A 19,763-nucleotide genomic window follows, 5' to 3' on the forward strand; every position below is an offset into this window, starting at 1 on the left:
CACACACATGTTTGGCGTCGTCGCAAATGATTTTGATGGAAGAAAAGAAAAAAATATCATCGACCACGACCACGATGATCATCAATGGTAATATGTTGATGATGATGATAATGATGATTGTTGTTGGTAAAATACCAGAAAAAAAACTTTACTATTTTGTTCACACCACATATGTGGTTATTTTTTTTCTCTGTTATTCTTCATTACCCAACTTTTTTTTTCTTTGCTGTTCATTTCTAACTATCAATATACAATTCATTTTCATGTACCGTTTTCTTTTTGTTGTTGTTTAATTTCTTGTGCAACACGAACATGAAAATGAAAATGAAACAGTAAGTTTTTCTTTCTTTCTTTTTTTCTTTTTTTGTTTTGCTTGAATAGAATAACAATATATTTTCAAGGAAAACAAGAAATAAATGAATAAATTTAACGAAGTATCTTGTTCATTATAAATGAATTCACGCATTTTTTTTCTTCTTCTTCTTCTTTCTTCATAATTTTCTTATCATCATCGTATATTCTGAATTTGAATTTCGTTTTTTTTAGTTTTTTTTTCTTATTAAGAGAATGTTATTAGTGAAATGAAATGATTGTCTTTTAAAAAAAGAAAAGAGAAACATTATAATTGATACTTTAGCTTGTTTCAAATTGATAATTTTCTTATGCAAATTGATTGAATTTTTCCTATGGATAGATGGTAGCATCTGTCTCAATAAATTTCAATGGTTACAGATGCTGCTATCTATGATATGAATAGAAATCAAAATGATTGAATTTTTTTGGTTTGTAAATAAAATTATTTTTGTTTTGTTTTGTAATTTTAATTTATTAATATCATTTTATTTTATTCAAAAAAAAAAAAAAATTTTTATAATAATAATATTTGTTACACAATTGTCACATGACATTTGTTTTTTATTCGTTTGGTTTGAAAGATTTTATTTTTTCCTCATTCAAATTCATATCTTCGACACAAATCAAAAGAGGAAATATTTTTTTTTTCGTTTGTTGTGGTGATGATTAAATCAATCAATCAATCAATCAATGTTGATTTTGTTTAGTTTTTTGTTGACCAAAAAAAAAAGAAAGTTATTTGCGTGGTGTGTGAGAAAAAGAGAGAGAGAGAGAGAGAGAGAGAGAGAGAGAGAGAGAGAGAGAGAGAGAGAGAGAGAGAGAGGAATTATATCATTGAAAATCCTGTTTGTTGTTGTTGTTGTTTGGTATGGTATGGTGAGTGAGGTTGGGTAAAAATTTAATGTGAAATTGGGTTGGTTTAAGTTCTCACTTTTTTTTCACTCTCAGTGTGTGTGTTTGTGTGTGAAATAAATGCGTTTTGGTGGATGCGATAGTTTGTTATCTTATTTTATCAAATTGACAATGATGATTTTGGATAATAATTTTGGGGTTAATATTCAAATTTCGGATTGAAATCATAGTAGAGAGACGAAGACAACGCGATGAGAAGAAAAAAATCATTTGATAAAATTCAATGACAAAAAAAATGGTTTGTGTGATTAAAAGTTTGAGTTAGTGAGTGAATGAGAGAAATTCATCAAACAGGAAGTACATGGGATATGATTTTGAATAGCAAAGAAGAAGAAAAACAAAAAAGCAAACCAGAAAAAGGAAAAGAAGAAAAAACAAAACACACATAGTGAGAATGAATGGGAGAGGGGAGAAAAAACAAATGTAAAATTGATAAATTGTGAAAATAAACACACACAGAAATACAGAAATACAAACAAAAGATACATTCGAAATGAAAGTGTTACAATATTGAAAAAAAGTCATTTTGTTGTTGTTGTTTCGTTTTGTTTGAAATATAAAACACACTTGAAGATAAGTGAAATGAAATGTGTAGGATGTGTGTGTGTGTGTGTTGATAAGAATTTCCAAATTGCACAGAATTTGAAGGAGGGAAAAAAACATTAAAGAATTGATGAAGAATTGAAACTTTTCTTCTTCTTCTTCAACGTTTAAATTTACAAAGGCGCGTTCAACAGGGAAAGAAAATTAATCAATCAATCAATCAATTTTTTTGTTTGAAAGTTATTAAGTTATTATTGTAATATTGGCAGGTGAAACAAAACAAAACAAAAAAAAGATTTCGATGCTATAGTTTTGATGTTTTGGATTGAAAATTACAAATTTTATTATTATTATTTTTTTTTAAATTTCATACCACGTTTTTTTTTGTTTAAAAAATAAAAGAATCATTTTTTTTGAAGATTGAAAGATTCACAAAAATGACAAACACAAACTTGCACACATAAAGAAATACAGAAAAGAAAAAGAAAAAAAACAATAAGAATTATCAATTCAGTGAAAATGGAATTTCATTCGGGGGTTTTGCTTTTTTTTTGCCCAAAAAAACAAAGTAAATGCAATTTATCATCATCATCATCATTATCAGGATAATTAATTAAATAATTTAGGTGAATGAATGAATGAAGAGCAATTTCAATGATTTTAGCGATAAACATGATGAATTACACACACACACACACACAAACGCAAAACATACAGAAAAACGCAAACAAAAAAAAATTGAATGTTCATAGAATTTAATGTAGGTGTGTTTAAGTTTTTGTACCTTATGGCAACTGTTAAATAATTGTCAATTTTTGTCCAAATGATTGTTGAATGATTCAAAACAAGAAGAAGAAGAAGAAGAAAGTGACAGAAAATGATAAATTCACAACAACCAAAACAAAACAAACAAACAAACAACAGATTTGTGCAAAATATATTATATTTATATATTTGGGTAAGTGGGTGTTTAGGTGTGTGTTTGGGTGGGTGGTGAATGTGTGTGTGTGGATTTTCCAAAAATGTAAAATCAATACATTGATTTTGTTTTTATTTATTTAAATTATATTTTGAAAAAAAAGTACAAAATTATTTTTGTGTGTGTATGGTGAATGTGTGTATTTATAAATTGAAAAACAAACAAAAATTTGTCACATAAAACACAGAGAAAGAGATAGAGAAAGATAGAAGATGAAACAATTGGATTATTATTATGTCGGGATAATTTGTTTAAGTTAGTTAGTTTGATAACCGGGTTTCAAATGTATTTTTTCATCAGTTTGTTTTGCTTGCTTGTTTTGCATACATATTTCATCCGGTCAATTTTGAGTTTTTTTTCAATTCAGAACAACGAAAAAATAATTTTCACAAGAAAAAGAGTGGATGTGTAGGTGTGTGTCACGAAATTTATTAATATAATTTTCAGGGGGTGTATTTTGATTCGTTCCAGATCAAATGATTCAAATGATAATGATGATGATGGTGATGGTGATGCAAAAACAACCAAACAAACAAAAAAAAAAACAATCCAAATTGAAAGAAAGAAAGAATGTAATGTTTGTAATGTTTGTAATCAGATCTGAATAAAGAAGAAGAAGAAGAAGAAGCAATAACAGAATAGATCAAATTGAATTTTGTTTTGTTTCGTTTTTTTCACACGTCGTTTATTTTGAATTTGAAATGATGATGCGGATGATGATGAATGTGGATGATACGGATGCAAATGCGGATAAAAACAAAACAAAACAGAAAAAAAGGAAATCCACTTTTACAATGAAAGATTTGTTTTTTCTTCTTCGTTTTGGTTTTGTTTTTGTTTTTTGTTTAATGAATTAAGAAATTACACAGAATTATATTTAAAAACAAAGAAAAATCAAAAATCAAAAAAAAAAACAGAAAATAATAATAATAATATTTATAATAATAATAATAATAATAATTTGGGAGAGATTCATTGTGATCGTCATCATTTAATTTATCATTCGTAGCATCATTTTTTATTTTCATTTTCATCATTTTTCACTTTTTCAATTTCCATCTTTACTTGATGATGGTGCAGGTGGTGGTGCTTCTTTTCTTGGTGGCATACGTTCATTCATTTTATCTAAACCTTTGGCCTCTTCAAAACTGGCTATCTTATGATTGGGTGAAAAACCAGCCAATGCTAAATTGAAAAAAAGTAAGAAAGGAAAATTTCAGTGAAAAATTATTGATAAACGTTTTACTAACCATTACGTAATGTATTTTTACCACCAGATAATGCACCTAATGGTAATGTACCTGTTGGCGTTAATCCTTTTAATTGTAAAACACTTTCAGATTCTTCACGTAATACGGAAAATACACGTGCCATTTTACCAATAGCACGTATTTTATTACGTATAACTTCTTTACGTGCCGCTGCTACAGCAGTATTTGATTTTTGTTGTTTTATTTGTATACGTGTTTTGCCAATTATATAAAAACCGATTGATAGATTGATTGATTGATTGATAGCAAATCCAACAAAAAAGTTTTTGCAAAAATGGATGGAAATAAAATAAAAAATTTAAAAAAAAATATCGAGGTAAGTGCATAGTTTGTTTGATAGATGGCATTATTTAAATCGAAATGAATGTTGTTGTTGTTTGGACACGATCATGATACAAAGAAGCCAATGGAAGATTTTTGGACATTTTTGGAAACACACACACAAGAATAATAATCGTCAAAGCAAAGTGAATGAACGAATAATTTGATTCGGATAGAATATAAATCGATATAACAAGCGTAGGCGTTTGTAATTTGATTCGTTTAGTTGTTGTTGTTTTGGATTGTTGTAGTAAATGGATATCGAATTTGGATATTTACCGATAAATGATGGAAGAAAATGGAAGAGAAAATAGAAAATTTGTTGTATTAGCAAAATTATTAACGTTAAAAGGTATTTTTTTTATAAAAAAGCAATTAATGTAGGGATTTTTTGGAGGAGGGATGATTTGTTTTTTATCAAGGAAAGGGTTAAATATTCGTATAATAAAATATAATCAATCAATATACCTTCTTCAATACTTTGATCTTCTTCACCTTCATTAATAATTAATTCATCATCCGAACAAATATTAAGAACATTGACCAACATTTCAGTTACTTTTTCACCAACAAATGGTAATGACCATGTAAAAACATCCATAAAATTAGGCAACCAATATGGATGTGGTGAACAATTAAATTGGCGTATGTTCATCACGTTATTTTCATATTTGAGTATGGCCGCTTTATTATTATAAACATCCAGATAATTTGGTGCCGAAAATATTGTTATCAATGATGGAAAACCGGTTACCAATGATTTTCGATACATTCGATAACTTTAAATTATGAAAAAAAATTGAATCAATCATTTAATTGAAATAAACAAATAAATAAAACAACAGAAACATACCCAGCATCCTGTGCTTCATGAGCTCGTATAATTGACAATAAATTATTTTGCTGTAAAAATTCACAACATGCTCCATATGAATAAAAATATGAACATCCACGTACAGAATTATGTGTAAAATGTTCTTCATTTGGTTTTTCATTACCAAATTCTTCTAATGGATCTGACCAAAGTAGATCACACATTGGTCCAAATGCAGGTGGTTCTTTAAAACGATCCAATTTTTTTATATCTTCTAATGTATGTATCTCTGGTGATAGACCTGGACAAAGTAAAAAAAAACAAGAAAAAAACAATATTTTATTATCACGTTGAAATTCAAAAATCTTTCAAAACATACCACCATGTACACATAAAAATTGACCATTCATTAATGCAGCTAATGGTAGACAATCGAATGCTTCCATACATGCATCATATACACGTTCCGAATATTTAATTTTACCTTTGTTTTGGCAAATGAAAAAAAAAACGAAAACAAAAATGATTAGATAATGTATTTTCGGTTATGTTTGAATAATCAACACTACACATATAAATATAGAGAGAGAGAGTAATTAGGATAAAATTTTCACCACACATGGTTTGTTTGTTTTGTTTATTTGTCGTTTTTTGTTTGTTTGTTTGTCTAATTTTTTTTTTTTTTTTTTGTTCAAACAACACAATATCAGTTGGATTCCATCAGTTTGAATATTCAAACCAAAACAAAACAAAACAAAAAAAAACAAGATATGAATCTATACGCCCAAGAAATGTATTACTTTTAATGATGATGAAAACATTGGAATTTCATCAGAAATTTTTATATTATCACACTGTGTTTGTTGACTATATTGGCTAAATTCTTCGTTGTTTGATATTAAAAACATTTCACCACCAAACAAAAATAAAACAAATCTACAGGAATGGCCCCCGCCTAGATTAATTATGTGGAAACCAGAAAATAAAACAACTGCAACAACAACAACAACAATGTCCAGATAATTAATTATTTCAAACACGCTACAGTTTAATTTCATTACTTTATTCGGGGTTTTTTTACCCCCTTCATATAATTATGATTTTGTTAGTTTGTTTTTGTTTTTCTGGAATTTTCGTAATCTTTCAATCTTATTATATTTCAATTTAAAATTTTCAATTTCACATTGCTAATTCCGGTATTAGTAAAATAATCAAATCAAGAGCAAAACATTGGAAAAAAATGTGATGAAAATGAAATTTTCAAAGCTCCAGCATTGCCTTTCAGAAGAATTTTTTTTTTAATTTTTTGAAGAAAATTTAATAAAATTCGGTTCATTTCAAACTAGAAACAAGAAACACACCAAGTCTAATGATGGCAATTGATGGACAATGGTGATGATGATTCCGAAAAAAATACACTGGCCATATCTGATGAAGAGCGAAAAAAAAGTATTCAGTATTTCAGATCACATATCCAACTATGGATGTTATGTGACCGGGAACAACAAGAAAAAAAGAAAGAAAAAGAAATATGATTCGCTTTCGACTGTTTGGAACATATTTTGAAAAGTTAACAGTGTTTTTTCTTCTCTCCATTGATTGCCGTTATTTTTTTGTTTTGTTTTGTTTTGTTTTGTTTGTTTTCAAATATATAAGGGAGAAAATTAAAATAAAAAATTGTGAAGAAAAAAAAAGAAATCGAAAACAAAACAACCGCTATAATTTTTTTGTTTCTTGATATAAACAAAAACTGAATAAGAAAATCAAATGGATTTTCTTTAAATGAATTTTTTCGTTTTTTTTGAAACGTGATTGATTTTTTTAAAAAGAAAGAATCAACAACAGCAATGAAAAACTAAAGAATTTGAATTCCATGTATGTGGGTGTTTGGTGTGTGTATGTGTCAAGAATTTTTCATTTGTTTTCATCAAGAATTCTTATTCATTTCTTTTCAGTCAAGTTTTTGGGCACCATCATTTACTACATATTATTATCACATTGGATAGGGTCATTTTTAATTAAATTAGTTTTTTGTTTGTTTTATTGTTCACTAAGTGTTAATAATACTTACATTCAGTTTTGAATGTAAAATATTCGGTTAAATGGCGACATTCATGATTGCCACGCAATAGGAAGAGCGTTGTTGGATAGGTTATCTTTAATGACCATAAATAAAGAACACACTGTATTTATGAGGGAAGTAAATGGAATAAAGAAGAAAATTAGATTAGAATTTATAATGTTTTTTAAATGGAAATTAAAAAAAGGATTAAAATTGGAGCAAAACAAAAAAACAAACCTCGATACTAAAATAACCTCGATCAACATAATCTCCCAGGAAAAGATATTTAGTTGATGATGGATTACCACCAACTTCAAATAATTTCATTAGATCATAAAATTGACCATGTATATCACCACAAACTAATTTAATTTAAAAAAAACAAATTAATGAAATTAATTAGAATGAAATTCAAATTCAATTTTTTTCAAAAAAAAAAAAAAATCAAAATCCTAATTACCGGTTACGGGAGCTTCAATATCGATCATTGTTTTTTCAGCTCTCAATAAGGCAGCACCCTCATTTATAATACGTAGGGCAACATTTTCCTCTAAACGTCCTTCATGTACAAAATGATATTTCAATACATCGATACGTGGCTTGTTCGTTTTTGTATCAAATGCTTCGGCCATCGTTATCTTATGCGATGGTGGAAATGGTACACCTAAATGAAGATTAAAAAATAAATTTTGAAAAAAAGAAAAGATTTTTAGAAAAATTTGTAAAGAATTTTTCATTTGCAAAGATTTTGTTTGATACAGAAAAAAAAGGCAAAAAACTGAACTGATTCAATGATTCCAAATGTTAAGAACATAAAGAGAAAATTCATCAGAAGAAAAAAAACTATTCATTCTTACGAAAGTGGCTAGTTATTATCTTGAATGATAAGAACAAAGTAACAAAATAAAAAAAAAGAAGTTAATCTCATTAACAAACTCTAGATGAATATATAATTTTAATAAGTCATTCTAGAGAATGAACATACAAACAAACAAACAAACAAGAATGTTATACTATGGAAACAGAATAAAAAAAAGTATCCAAAACCCACACAGACAAAGAGAGAGATAGTCTTATCATGTGCATACAATGTAGAAAAACAAAATTAAATTCCTATGGGCATTATATATTTACAATCACGAATGAATGACTAACAAAAAAATGCATTCACATTTTGGATCATACATAAAATTTAATGGAAAATATATATTTTATCAACCTTTTTCTATAGTAAAGTGATGATTCAAGCAAAGAATAATTCCGGTAAGTTTTTCATTCATTCATTCATGTAAGTTTTGTTACATTGTTTCTTTCCGAAAAACTTTCTTCCTACTTATTTCTTTTTTGTTGTTGTTGTTATTGCATACTTTTAATTTATAAGTCATCATTTGAAATGAAAATTTTCAAGATTTTTTTTTTTGGTTTACTTTTATTTTTAGTAATACATTATTCTTACAATGGAAAAAAAAGATGCTTTTACTTTTGCATTGAACAATCTTTCAATCTTTTTGGACTCAGAATACTGAGAATACATATATGAAAGCAAAAACGAAGCAGAAACAAAACGAAAAAAACAACATTAATTCCATAAGACAAAATGATTTGAATAATTTATTTTTGTTCATTCATTCATTTGTTTGAAAGGAAAGAAAAAATTATTGGGGAAAAACAAAATTTGATACAATTTTTTGATTCAAAAAACGTTAATTTGACCATTGACAATTGGAATTTTATTACTTCGGTTGACCAATGTATGATTGAATTGATTGATGATTATTCGATTGATTTTCAATTGGTTTTTTATCATTGTTATCAGGAATCGATTTTTTCGAAATCAATGATGATGATGAGAATGAATTATCGTAATTTTGTTCATTATGATTCGAATCTTTTGAAATAATTGTTTCAATTTTTTCTTTTACAGGTAATATTTCTTGATAAATTTTACGATATGGTTGTATTATTTCATGTACTTTTTGTATGATTGGTTTTTGTATATTTTGTATTAGTATATCTGGTTCGGCCATAAATTTTGAATGTTGTATTTTCGGTCGTTGATTACCATGATGTTTTTGTATTGTATTTATTGTTGAACTAATTGTATTAAAACGTATTGTAATTAAATTATTATTTGATTTTATATCAATTATTGGATTCGTTTGTATCGTATGTAAATTTTGTATTGGTAAAATATGTAAATTTTGTTTGGAAATTATTGTTGCATCAATATTATTATCACCATATCTATTAAAACCATATACTGATGATGGATATTGATGTATGGCCATCATATGTGGATTAATCAATGATAAAATTAATAAAAAGAACTGAAATTTTGTTGATTTCATTGTGTTTTCATAGGTAAACACATTGAATGAATGAAAACAGAAAAATCCTTTTACTTTTTAAAAAAAAAAATGTCAAGACTTTTTTCGTTTTTTCTCTATATATACTCTGAAAATAACCGAAATAAACACTTTGAATCTTTGAATCTTAACAACAGGAAAACAAATAACCAGGAAAAAGAGAGAGAAAGAGAGATAGCTGTCCAACAACAACAACAACAACAACAAAAAACCTGAATAATAAAACAAAACAAAAAAGCTATGTATGGATATTTGTTTTATCTAAATGTATCTCACACTATATTGTGACATAATTATGGGGATAATCGATTTGGAAAATGGTAAACAACAACAACAACAACAAAAACAAAGAAAGAAAAACTTTTCAACTTATTAACACCATATTATCATCATCATTATTACGATCATTGGATATGGTTGATTGAACAAAAAAAAAAAAAAAAAAATGATGAAAAATAATGTTGTTTGTTTGTTTGTACATAAGTATATGTGTGTGTTCTATAAATATCATCATCATCATCATCATTGTCATGACAATTCAAATAAACATCTTTTTTTCCATTCATCATTATGAAATGATAAATGGGGAGAAAACGATTTCAATAATCCGATCAAAACCTTTTCTTTCGTCACAAAATAATTGAAGAATTTTATTTGAAATTGAATTTTTTTCTCTTCGGTTTTTGGTTTGAAACAAAACCAAAAAAAACCAAGTTCATAAAGTTAACAAGAAATTTAAATGTTAAATGTCAATAACATTTAACCCGTGCTGACGGCAAATTTACTATTCACTAAAACTAACTGACAACAACAACAACAACAGAATCTAATTCTTGGGCAATTCATATATATGTGTTTGGAAAGAAAGAGAGAGAGAGAAAAAAAAATTGATTTTGAAATTTTGAGAGACAGCAAGCAAGAGAGAGAATAAACATCTCTCTCGGGTCTGGTTCGTCATCATTTCCATCTTGATGATCATCATCAACATTATCGATGGATGTAAATCATCAACATCATCATTGTAGGAAATTGTGGCGGCAATCCACTTGAAAATTTCCCATAGGAATTATCTTTATAGAATCCAATGGATTCTATGACGATATTGATGATGTTAATGTCGATGTTGATGATGATGAGGATGAAGATGATGATGATGTTAATGATGAGAAATGAAGAAAAATAATTCATCGAATAGTTTTCTTCATTCATTCATTCATTTCTACTACTGTTGATGGATACTATTCTTGTTTGTTTTTTTTGACATTCAACATGATACACACCGAACATGTATCATTGGACAGCAGAAGTAAAACGATGATTGTATTGTAACCAAAAAGTATTCTCTCTCTATATATATAGCCAATATTGAAAATTAATATTGAAAAAAAAATCCAATGCATTTTCGGTGTATTTTTTTTTTTGCCAAAAATTTGAGTTAATTAATAATCAATGTTTTTTCTTCATCCAAATACACACGATGATGATGATGATGATGATGATGATGATGATGATGATGATGATGATGATGATGATGATGATGATGATAATCATAACGGTAAACATAACAGTTTATTTAGATATTTTCTCTCTCTCTCTCTCTCTCTCTCTTGCCTGTTTAAAGTCAACATAATTTTCATCAAAAAAAACCGATAATTCTCGCCATATATGGATATATCGACAAGAAAGAAAAAACAACATCAACAAAACAGCAACGAGAGGAAAAAAAATCCATTTATATATTAATGGTTAATAATTATCTATTTTAGGTTTCCATAATAATAATTATGATAATCAAAACTCAAAATGATAGATTCACATTGAACAAACAAACAGAAAAAACAGAAAGCTTACTTCCAAATATTTATCGATCAACAACAACAACATGAAAATGGTTTTAGTTAAAAGAAAAAAATCATTTTAGGAATTATTTATTTTTTGTTTTCTACTACGATGAATCTAATGAATCAGAATTCATAAACATCATCATCATCATCATCATAAGGATTATTATTAGATTTGTCATTTTGTTGTCATCATCATCATCATTAAAATCAAAAATTGATGATGTTTTTATGAATTTTCTTGCCTTCTTCTTCTCTGGCACTGATCCTAATGGTCAACAGACGATGTTTGTTCTGTTTGCTTGTATTTTTTTTTCGTCATTTATAAGTAAGTATAATCGGATTATAAATGATAATAATTATTATTATTATTTTCTGTCGTTACTAGAATGCAAATATTATTATCATTATCGTTATTATTATTTTTGGATAATTAATATTTGTAAAACTGAATTAAATTTACTTCTGTTTTTTTTTGAATCAAATCAAATTCAACGCTGAATAATGATTTTTTTTCAAAAAAATGATAAAACTTACTTTTAATGATACGATCAGTTGTTGAAAGTTTTTGGTTTGCATTATTCGTTGTTGTTGTTGTTGTTGTTTGATTTGTTGTTGAATTTGTTGATATTTGTTGACCAGTTCCTGTTCCTGTTGTTGTTGCTGTTGTCGTTCCTTGTTGCTGACCGGTTGTTGATGATGATGTTGAAGAAGCGGTAGCAGCAGCAGCAGCATTAGATGTTGCATTAGCAGTAGCGTTTGTCGTTCCACCACCGCTACCGCTTCCACCCGTTGAATTATCATTATTTTGAACTTTGTTCTGACCGGTCGTTGCGCTTGTTGAATTGGCCATTTGAAATTTTTAAATATATTTTGTTTTTGAGATTTTTATTGTAAAATATGAATGTTTTTTCTTGTTTGTGTGAAGACGAAATATTTTGTTTATTTATTTACAAAGAATTTTGAAAAAAAACAACAGAAATTCTGCTTTTTTTTGTTGCTTTTTGCAGATTTTCCAGGTTTCAAAAAAAAAAACATTCATAGATAGGTAGATAGGTAGGTATTGTTTGGCTTTACAAAATGGTGTATGTGTGTTTGTGTGTGTGTGTGAAAGTGGAAGCGGAAGGGATGTGATTTAATGGCAGAATTTGGATAATAATGTTAATAATGATGAAATCCGATCGATTGATTGATTATCGTCGTCGTTGTTTTGTTATCGATTATATGTGTGTGTTTATCGTATGGCCAGGCCGTTGGTTGTGCATATAAATAAATTGAGCTCTAAAAAAATGAATGAAAAAAACGAAAAACATTAGTTTTTTTTGTAACGAAAAAAAACAAACAAACAAGCAAAGAAAAAAAAGATACAAAGATTAAATGATTCGGAATCATTAATGATGTTTTAGTTCGAGTGAAGAAGAAGAAAAAAAAAATCTGTAAAACCAATAACATCCAGAAGAATATAAGCAAACAAGCAATTTTCAGCAAAAATACCTCAATTCTTTTTTTAAATTGAAGTAGGTTTTTTTTTGAATTGTTCAGCAGAAAAAACAAAAATTTTCGAACAACTTTTCCATTTTCATTTTCAAATTCCAAACAACAACGGAATAAAAACAAACAAAACACTCATGTGACATTCTTTATAACTTTCTTTTTTTACAAATATATTTTCAATATTTGAAAAATATTATTTCAAGTTTCAAGTTTTTTTTTCTGATTTCATTCACAGATACACTTTATTTTTGATCATTTCATTTTATATCACCCTCATCCAAAGTTATTAATGATTTTTCAATTTTCATACATTGAAAAATGATTGATTGATTGATTGATTGACACAAACACAATCATTATCATCATCATCATCAGAGAATCGAAGAAGAAAGTCAAAACACATTTCAAAAACAGATGTGAATTTTTTTTCTGGTGAAAAAACAACAAATTTTTCCATTGAATCAAAAGAAACAAGAAGCATTTCTGTTCAGAAAACAACAGATTTTATTTTGATTTTTTCAAAATTTTTTTTTCAATACGGAGATGGTTGTGGTTGTGATGAAGGTGGTGAATATTTTTGCGTTGGATATTTTTCCTCTTCCATACCTTTTGCAATAACTGTTTCAATTTTTTCTTCAACTGGACGTATTTCCTGTGTTATTTGTCGTATTGGTTGAATTTGCATACGTATTTTTTGTATAATTGGTTTTTGTACATTTTGTACAAGTATATCAGGTTCAGCCATAATAGATTGTTTTTGTATTTTACCATTACCGGATTGAATTCCTTTTTGAATGGTTTGTATATTTGAACCACCACCATTAAATCGTAATATTAGATTTCCACCACCATTACCGTTTATATCGACTACGGTTGATCCACCACCACCATATTTTGAACTATGAACAGGTACAGTTTTCACTTGTAATTTTGTATTTATAGCAGCATTAACTTTATTTGGACCCATTGAATAACTATTATCATGATCATCATAACCAATATCATATGCTGATGATAATCCAAAAACAATATTGATCAGGTAAATGATTGAAACAAAATAGATAAACATGTTGTACAGTGAAAAAATCAGAAAAGTCAAAAAAAAATTCAACAAAAACAACAATAATAAAAGTTCTTTGACGTCAACAGATTTTGTCGTTGTATGAAACACCTGGTTTTTATACTCCACCATGTGTGTGTGAAACAATTTTCAAATCCAATTTTTCTCATTTAAAACATGAAAAATTAGCAAAGAAAACATAATAGGTCATCAGATTTTGGCCCAGCAACAAATACTGTTATTCAACATTAGACTAATTGGATTGACAATCAATCAATCAATCAACAGTCAATATTAATGAATCAACTTTCTCATTATAATTATTATTTAAAATGTAAAACGTTTTTTGTTTCTTTCTTGTTTTAATTGGAATTCATTAACAAAGGCTGAAAAGGAAAATGCTTTATTATCGTTTTTTAGTTTTCTGGTTGAAAACTTTTTGTTTCAACAAAAAAAAAAATTTAGAAAAACTTTTGCAGTAGTGGGTGGTCGGTTTGAGCGATTCCTTTTTTCATTATTGAAAAAAAATCAAAGTTTTTTTTCGGCCATTAAAAATTTTGCCTATGCCTCTGGGTTATCATTATTATTATAGGGAAAAAAATGTTTTCAAATGAAAAAAATCAGAAATTCATTAATATTTCACTGATGTTAAAGTGGAAAAAAACAGATAAGAATTGAAATAAAAAAACACAATCAAAGATTGACAATCAATCAATCAATCAATCGAAAAAGAATTGTTTGTTTCCAAAACACAAAAAGTATTCTCTTGATTCTGTTGGTGATAATCATATATGATTGGAATGTGTCAAACCAAACGAAAAGAAATTATTTTTTCTTAACTTTGAACAAATCAAAAAATCCCAAAATCAGCAAAAATGATTGTCGGAAAAAAAAACAGAATAGAGACAATTTTCCACCCCCTCCAGAAAAAAATTAAATTCTTTCACATTTCCAACCATTGAAAGATTCTGTAAACTTTAATTTAATTAAATTTTTTTTTGATAAAAAGAAAAATTCACTTTTTTTTCACCCGGACTATCTGCAATTTGAAATCTTCATCGACGACAATGAATGTGTATTTACATTCGAACAAAGGCAAACGAACAAAAAAACTATAATGAAAATTCTTGTCGACCGAACAACGAGTGGAAAAAAACTTTACTTTTTTTTCACCCGAGCACATATGTTTCGTAACAAAAACAAAATTTTTTTTTTTTTGGTTGAAAAATTTTAAAATTCAAATTTGCTTGTTCGATAAGAAAAAAAAATACAGAATAAGATTCTTCTTGTCCATCATTTTAACCAACATTTTGACAGAGAGAGAGACAGAGTGACAAACAGAACATTATTTCAAAAAATGATGACCATCATCGTTCAAAATTATCGTCAACGTTGTTTGACGGAAACATCATCATCATGATAATGATGATGATGATGATGGTGATGTTTTTGTCTTTATCACCACAATTCTATCTGTTTTTATTACAATCATTCTGTGATTCTGTGTGACAACAGAATGGAAGAAAAAGAGAGACCAAGAGAATTTTCATTATGATAATTTCCTTCGTTATATAGAATATTGTTGTTGTTGTTGTTGTTGTTGAAAAACTGACTTCAAATAAGTCCAAAAAAAAATGAAACTTCTAGGAAAATTGTTTTGAAAAACAGAAAAAAAAATCCAAAACACACAACCAGACTCAAAAAAAATTGCGTGATTTAGGCCAATTTAATACCACCATCATATAACCACCACTAGCAGAAGAAATGTAAGCTTCACGGCCATAATTCGTATGGAAATAACTTTTTTTTTTTTTGGTTGCTTTGGTTGCTGAAATTCATTCATTCATTTCGTTTTCCTCCCTCACCCATAAAGAAAACATTTAAATAGATAATGGAAATGAGAGATTGAAATCTTTATCAATGAATAAATTAATGATGATGATGAATGGGGGTGGAGAACCCAAAAAATGATAAAAACCAGCTGAGCTTTTGATTTGCAAACGACCATAAATTAAGTTCCAGTTATTCTTTATAATCAAATAATAATTGATGAATTTTTTTTCCGAAAATTTTTGAAGAAAAAAACTTCCATAAACTTTTTCACTGATGATGTAAGTAAAGAATTTCGGAAATTTTTTTTTTAATTCTGAAAATTTATAATTCGATTTGCGCATACTTTTTTATTGTAAACAAATATGCGCAAATCGAATTTATGAATATATGTTCGAATCGAATACAAAATGGGATTCTTGATTCGTATAAACAACAATCAAAATCATTATCGATTGAATTTTTTTTCGAAAAATTTTTGTTCGTATCAAATTCAAATAAACAAGAAACAATGATGATACTTAAGAAATGAACAAATTGTTTGTTATTCGATCTGATTTTTGTTTGTGTTTTTGCTTTTGTTTATTGTGTATAGCGAACAAAACAAATAAATATCGATCAATGGTGATCATCTTTCATTTTCGATGAAATCAAAGTAATCAAGAATTATTTCATTCAATGTAACAAAACAAATTTCAGATAAAATAACAATCCAAAAAGGAAAAAGGTAAGAAGAAATTTTGAAAATTTGTAGTTGTCGTTTGTTTTTATTATCAATTTGAAATTTTGTTTTTATTATTACTTTTTTTTTGTAGAAAATAGACAATAAAATTGACAATATAAATGATTAAACAAGAATAAAATCATTTATGCAAGAATAGAAAACTATTTACAAAGATTCAAATCGAATCCTTTTTTTTCTGATGGTGGTTATTCAATTATTTTTATGACATGACCGATAAAAAAAAGTAAAAATGATGTTATTGTTTTTGTTTCATTCATTCATTTATTTATTTCTTTTTTCCCTTTCCATTATTATTATAGATGACTCGAATATTAATGTTTGTTTTTTTTACAAAATGAAATTAAGACATACAACACGTATACACAAAGAATGTAATGCTCTTTTCTTCACTAAATTTATCATCTTCCTTGCTTGTTTGTTTGCTTGTTGTCGTTTTATTACAATCAAAATGTAGACAATATAAAATGGAATAAAAAGTGAAAAACAAAACAGAAAAACAAAACCGAATATTATGACAATTCTTATAAAACGTGATAAAGAAAATGAGAAAAAGAAGCAAGAAAATGGATGGATGCCGAAACAAAATAAAAAGATAACAAACAAAGAAAAACAATAATAAAAAAAATGAGAGAAAAGGAGTGCAATCGACCATATAGATGCGTAACAAATGGACGTTATGGCCTTACGAAAATCAAACCAAAAGGAACATAAATTGATTTTTTCAAAGTGAAAAAATGGTGAAGAAAAGAAGAATTTTAATTTTATATGTCACCCACACACATACAGATGTAAAGTATTGACAAAATACAAATGTATTTTATACGATCAGAAAAAAAACTTTGAAAATCAAAAAACTGAAAAATTCAACATTGAAAATATTGAATTTCAGTCATCATGCATGCAATTGCATTGTATAATGGTTGTTATCAAACAAACAAACAAACAGAAACAAAACAAAAATGATAATTTTTGTCTTATTACGCAAAAAAAACAAGAATTTTGCCATCCAACCAGACGAATGAATGAATGAATGAATCAAACATTGTGTAATACACACACACACATAGAGAGAGACAAGGAAACGAACAAGACCAAACATACACAAACACAAACATTGTTTTCATTCATTTCATTCATTCAAAAGCAAAATATCTGATAATAATAACACACACATGTCACATACATATGCATGTAATAATAATAATTTTTTTTCATATTTTTTTTCCATTTCGATAAATGTTGCCAACAAAATGAAAAACATTTTCATTTTTTTTCATAAGGGGCATAACATTTTTTTCAAACAACCGAAAAAAATACCGATTCTTGCAAAGCAAAACAAAACTAAAAAAAAAGTATTGTACATTGTCAATGATAATGATAATGATAATGATGATACAGAACTAATAAATTGTCTGTAAAGTTTTATATTTTTATTTTTTTTTCGGTAAATTTCCTATTATCATCGAATGACAACAAACAGCATTCTGATTTCCAAAACGAAGAATCCTGTTTTTTTCACATACAATAATCAATTTTCACTTAATTTTTCTACATTTTCACTCGAACAAAAAAAAAAAATATAAAAAATTCCAAATGACCATTCTTTTTGGTTGTTTTGGTTGTTGTTGATGGTTGTTCTTTATAAATTTTAAACAGATCAGAACACAGTGCCATTGAGTGAGAGAGAAAAAAAAACAAGTTAATGTGTGTAGCAAGTGTGTGTGTTGTTGTTTTGGCCGAGAATTTGAAGAAAAAAAAGACAAAATAAAAAGATCATCAAGCAGAAGAAGAAATGTTTCTTTTCCTTTCATTCAGTTCCACTTGACTATTTTTTTCTGGTTTTCTCAGTATTCTTTCAAAATAAACTTGTTACAGTAGTGGCCCAATGATGATGATGATGAACGATATGGAAAAAAATAAAGATTCAGAACAATAACAAAATAGACAATACAACCAGAACAATAACAACAACAACCATAACAGAAAAAAATAGCAATAATGTTCGTTGATGAATAATATATATAGAGAGAGAGACCAAGATGTTGTTTTGATACAAAAACGAATCATCATCATCAAAATCATTGAACTGAGATACGAAAGATACAACAACAAAAAAAACCATTTTTGTAGCAAATTCAATGCTGAATTTAACAACAAAGAATGAATGAATGAATGAAGAAATCCATCTTTTTTAAATGTTTCACATGCTTCACATGGTTCAAAGGGTCACACACACACACACAAACATACACAGCATGAGATATATTTTTATAGATTGAAAAAAGCAAAAAAGATTTTTTTTCCCATTCGAAATGATTACAATCTTGATGATGATTATGATGATCATCATCAGAATATCATTCATAAAATGCATCATCAACATCTTATCATCATTATTATTTTGTCGATTCTGTGTCTGTGTATGTGACAATAAACGATCCAAAATAAAAAAATCTTAAAATGGAACGGCACTGAGAATGAAGAAAAGAAAAAAACAAAAAGAATAATGAATGCAAAGAATCTTCAAAATATGTACAGGAAGAAAACCAAAATGAAAGAATGAAAGAAACCAATATAAACAAAAATATGAATATGAACATTTTTTTCATTCGTTTCATCAGCATCTTTTTGCCTTGTTCAAATAGAAAAAAAAACGGTAAACAGAAAAAAAAATATGAAAAAAACCGAAAAAAATGGAAAAAAAACATCTATAGAAACAATGGGGGGAGAAAAAGTGTTAACAATTCTCGATTCTGTGTTTGTTATAACACCATATCATCATCATAGATTTTAATTGAACAACAATAACAACAAATTAAAACGGAATATTTGTTTGTTTGTTTGCATTTTAATTATTGCTTTGTTCAGGTTATTTTATTCTGTCATTTGAATAAGCAAAAAAAAAAACGAAAAAATTCCAATCCGAAAACAACAACGACGACGAAGAAAAAAATCAACCATTAACAACGCCCGAAAATAAAAAACTTATAAATAAAATAACCACCTTGTGTATATCTCATTCAGTGTTAAAAACGGGAAAAAAAAGAAACTCATCACCCATACATTCTATTTTTAGATGGATGAATGAATTTTTGGGTAAATAGACAATTCAGACATACAAACAAAAAAATAACAGAATCATCGTTTGAACATTAAATGAATGAATGGAGA

The 19,763-nt window shown here is 27.3% G+C and overlaps 3 protein-coding genes and 2 long non-coding RNA genes across 7 annotated transcripts in view; 2 read left to right on the forward strand and 3 right to left on the reverse strand.

Moving 5' to 3' along the window:
• Window positions 1–3,832: 3,832 nt before the first annotated feature.
• LOC113799122 (protein phosphatase 3 catalytic subunit alpha-like) overlaps window positions 3,833–19,763 on the reverse strand; it is a 33,434-nt gene continuing 17,503 nt past the window's right edge. For 2 of the 3 annotated variants that reach the window (XM_075821476.1, XM_075821477.1), the window contains exons 2-10: window positions 12,001–12,744; window positions 7,717–7,920; window positions 7,494–7,618; window positions 7,266–7,377; window positions 5,574–5,678; window positions 5,234–5,495; window positions 4,849–5,159; window positions 4,039–4,212; window positions 3,833–3,973 (exon numbers count right to left, since the gene is read on the reverse strand). In XM_075821476.1, the coding sequence (XP_075677591.1) occupies window positions 3,837–3,973; window positions 4,039–4,212; window positions 4,849–5,159; window positions 5,234–5,495; window positions 5,574–5,678; window positions 7,266–7,377; window positions 7,494–7,618; window positions 7,717–7,920; window positions 12,001–12,316 (1,746 nt within the window). In that variant the 5' untranslated portion in view covers window positions 12,317–12,744 and the 3' untranslated portion in view covers window positions 3,833–3,836. The remainder of the gene's footprint in view (window positions 3,974–4,038; window positions 4,213–4,848; window positions 5,160–5,233; window positions 5,496–5,573; window positions 5,679–7,265; window positions 7,378–7,493; window positions 7,619–7,716; window positions 7,921–12,000; window positions 12,745–19,763) is intronic. The other variant, XM_075821478.1, reaches the window with a different exon arrangement.
• LOC142645386 (uncharacterized) lies at window positions 5,675–6,882 on the forward strand. The gene is made up of 3 exons (XR_012846530.1): window positions 5,675–5,816; window positions 5,905–6,298; window positions 6,541–6,882. It is a non-coding gene; the product is annotated as an uncharacterized LOC142645386 (long non-coding RNA).
• Window positions 8,883–9,604, reverse strand: LOC113799123 (uncharacterized). The gene has a single exon (XM_027349713.2). It carries the CDS (start codon window positions 9,602–9,604, stop codon window positions 8,990–8,992), a length of 615 nt encoding a protein of 204 aa, XP_027205514.2. The 3' UTR covers window positions 8,883–8,989.
• LOC113799124 (uncharacterized) lies at window positions 13,444–14,305 on the reverse strand. Its single transcript, XM_027349714.2, has one exon. It carries the CDS (start codon window positions 14,147–14,149, stop codon window positions 13,490–13,492), a length of 660 nt encoding a protein of 219 aa, XP_027205515.2. The 5' UTR covers window positions 14,150–14,305; the 3' UTR covers window positions 13,444–13,489.
• Window positions 16,356–17,808, forward strand: LOC142645389 (uncharacterized). The gene is made up of 3 exons (XR_012846532.1): window positions 16,356–16,574; window positions 16,663–16,815; window positions 16,892–17,808. It is a non-coding gene; the product is annotated as an uncharacterized LOC142645389 (long non-coding RNA).

This window comes from Dermatophagoides pteronyssinus, unplaced genomic scaffold (assembly GCF_027571235.1).
Source record: "Dermatophagoides pteronyssinus isolate colony J.1.1.1.1 unplaced genomic scaffold, Derpt_VIB-CSIC_2022.12 sq0010, whole genome shotgun sequence".
Lineage (NCBI taxonomy): Eukaryota > Metazoa > Arthropoda > Arachnida > Sarcoptiformes > Pyroglyphidae > Dermatophagoides > Dermatophagoides pteronyssinus.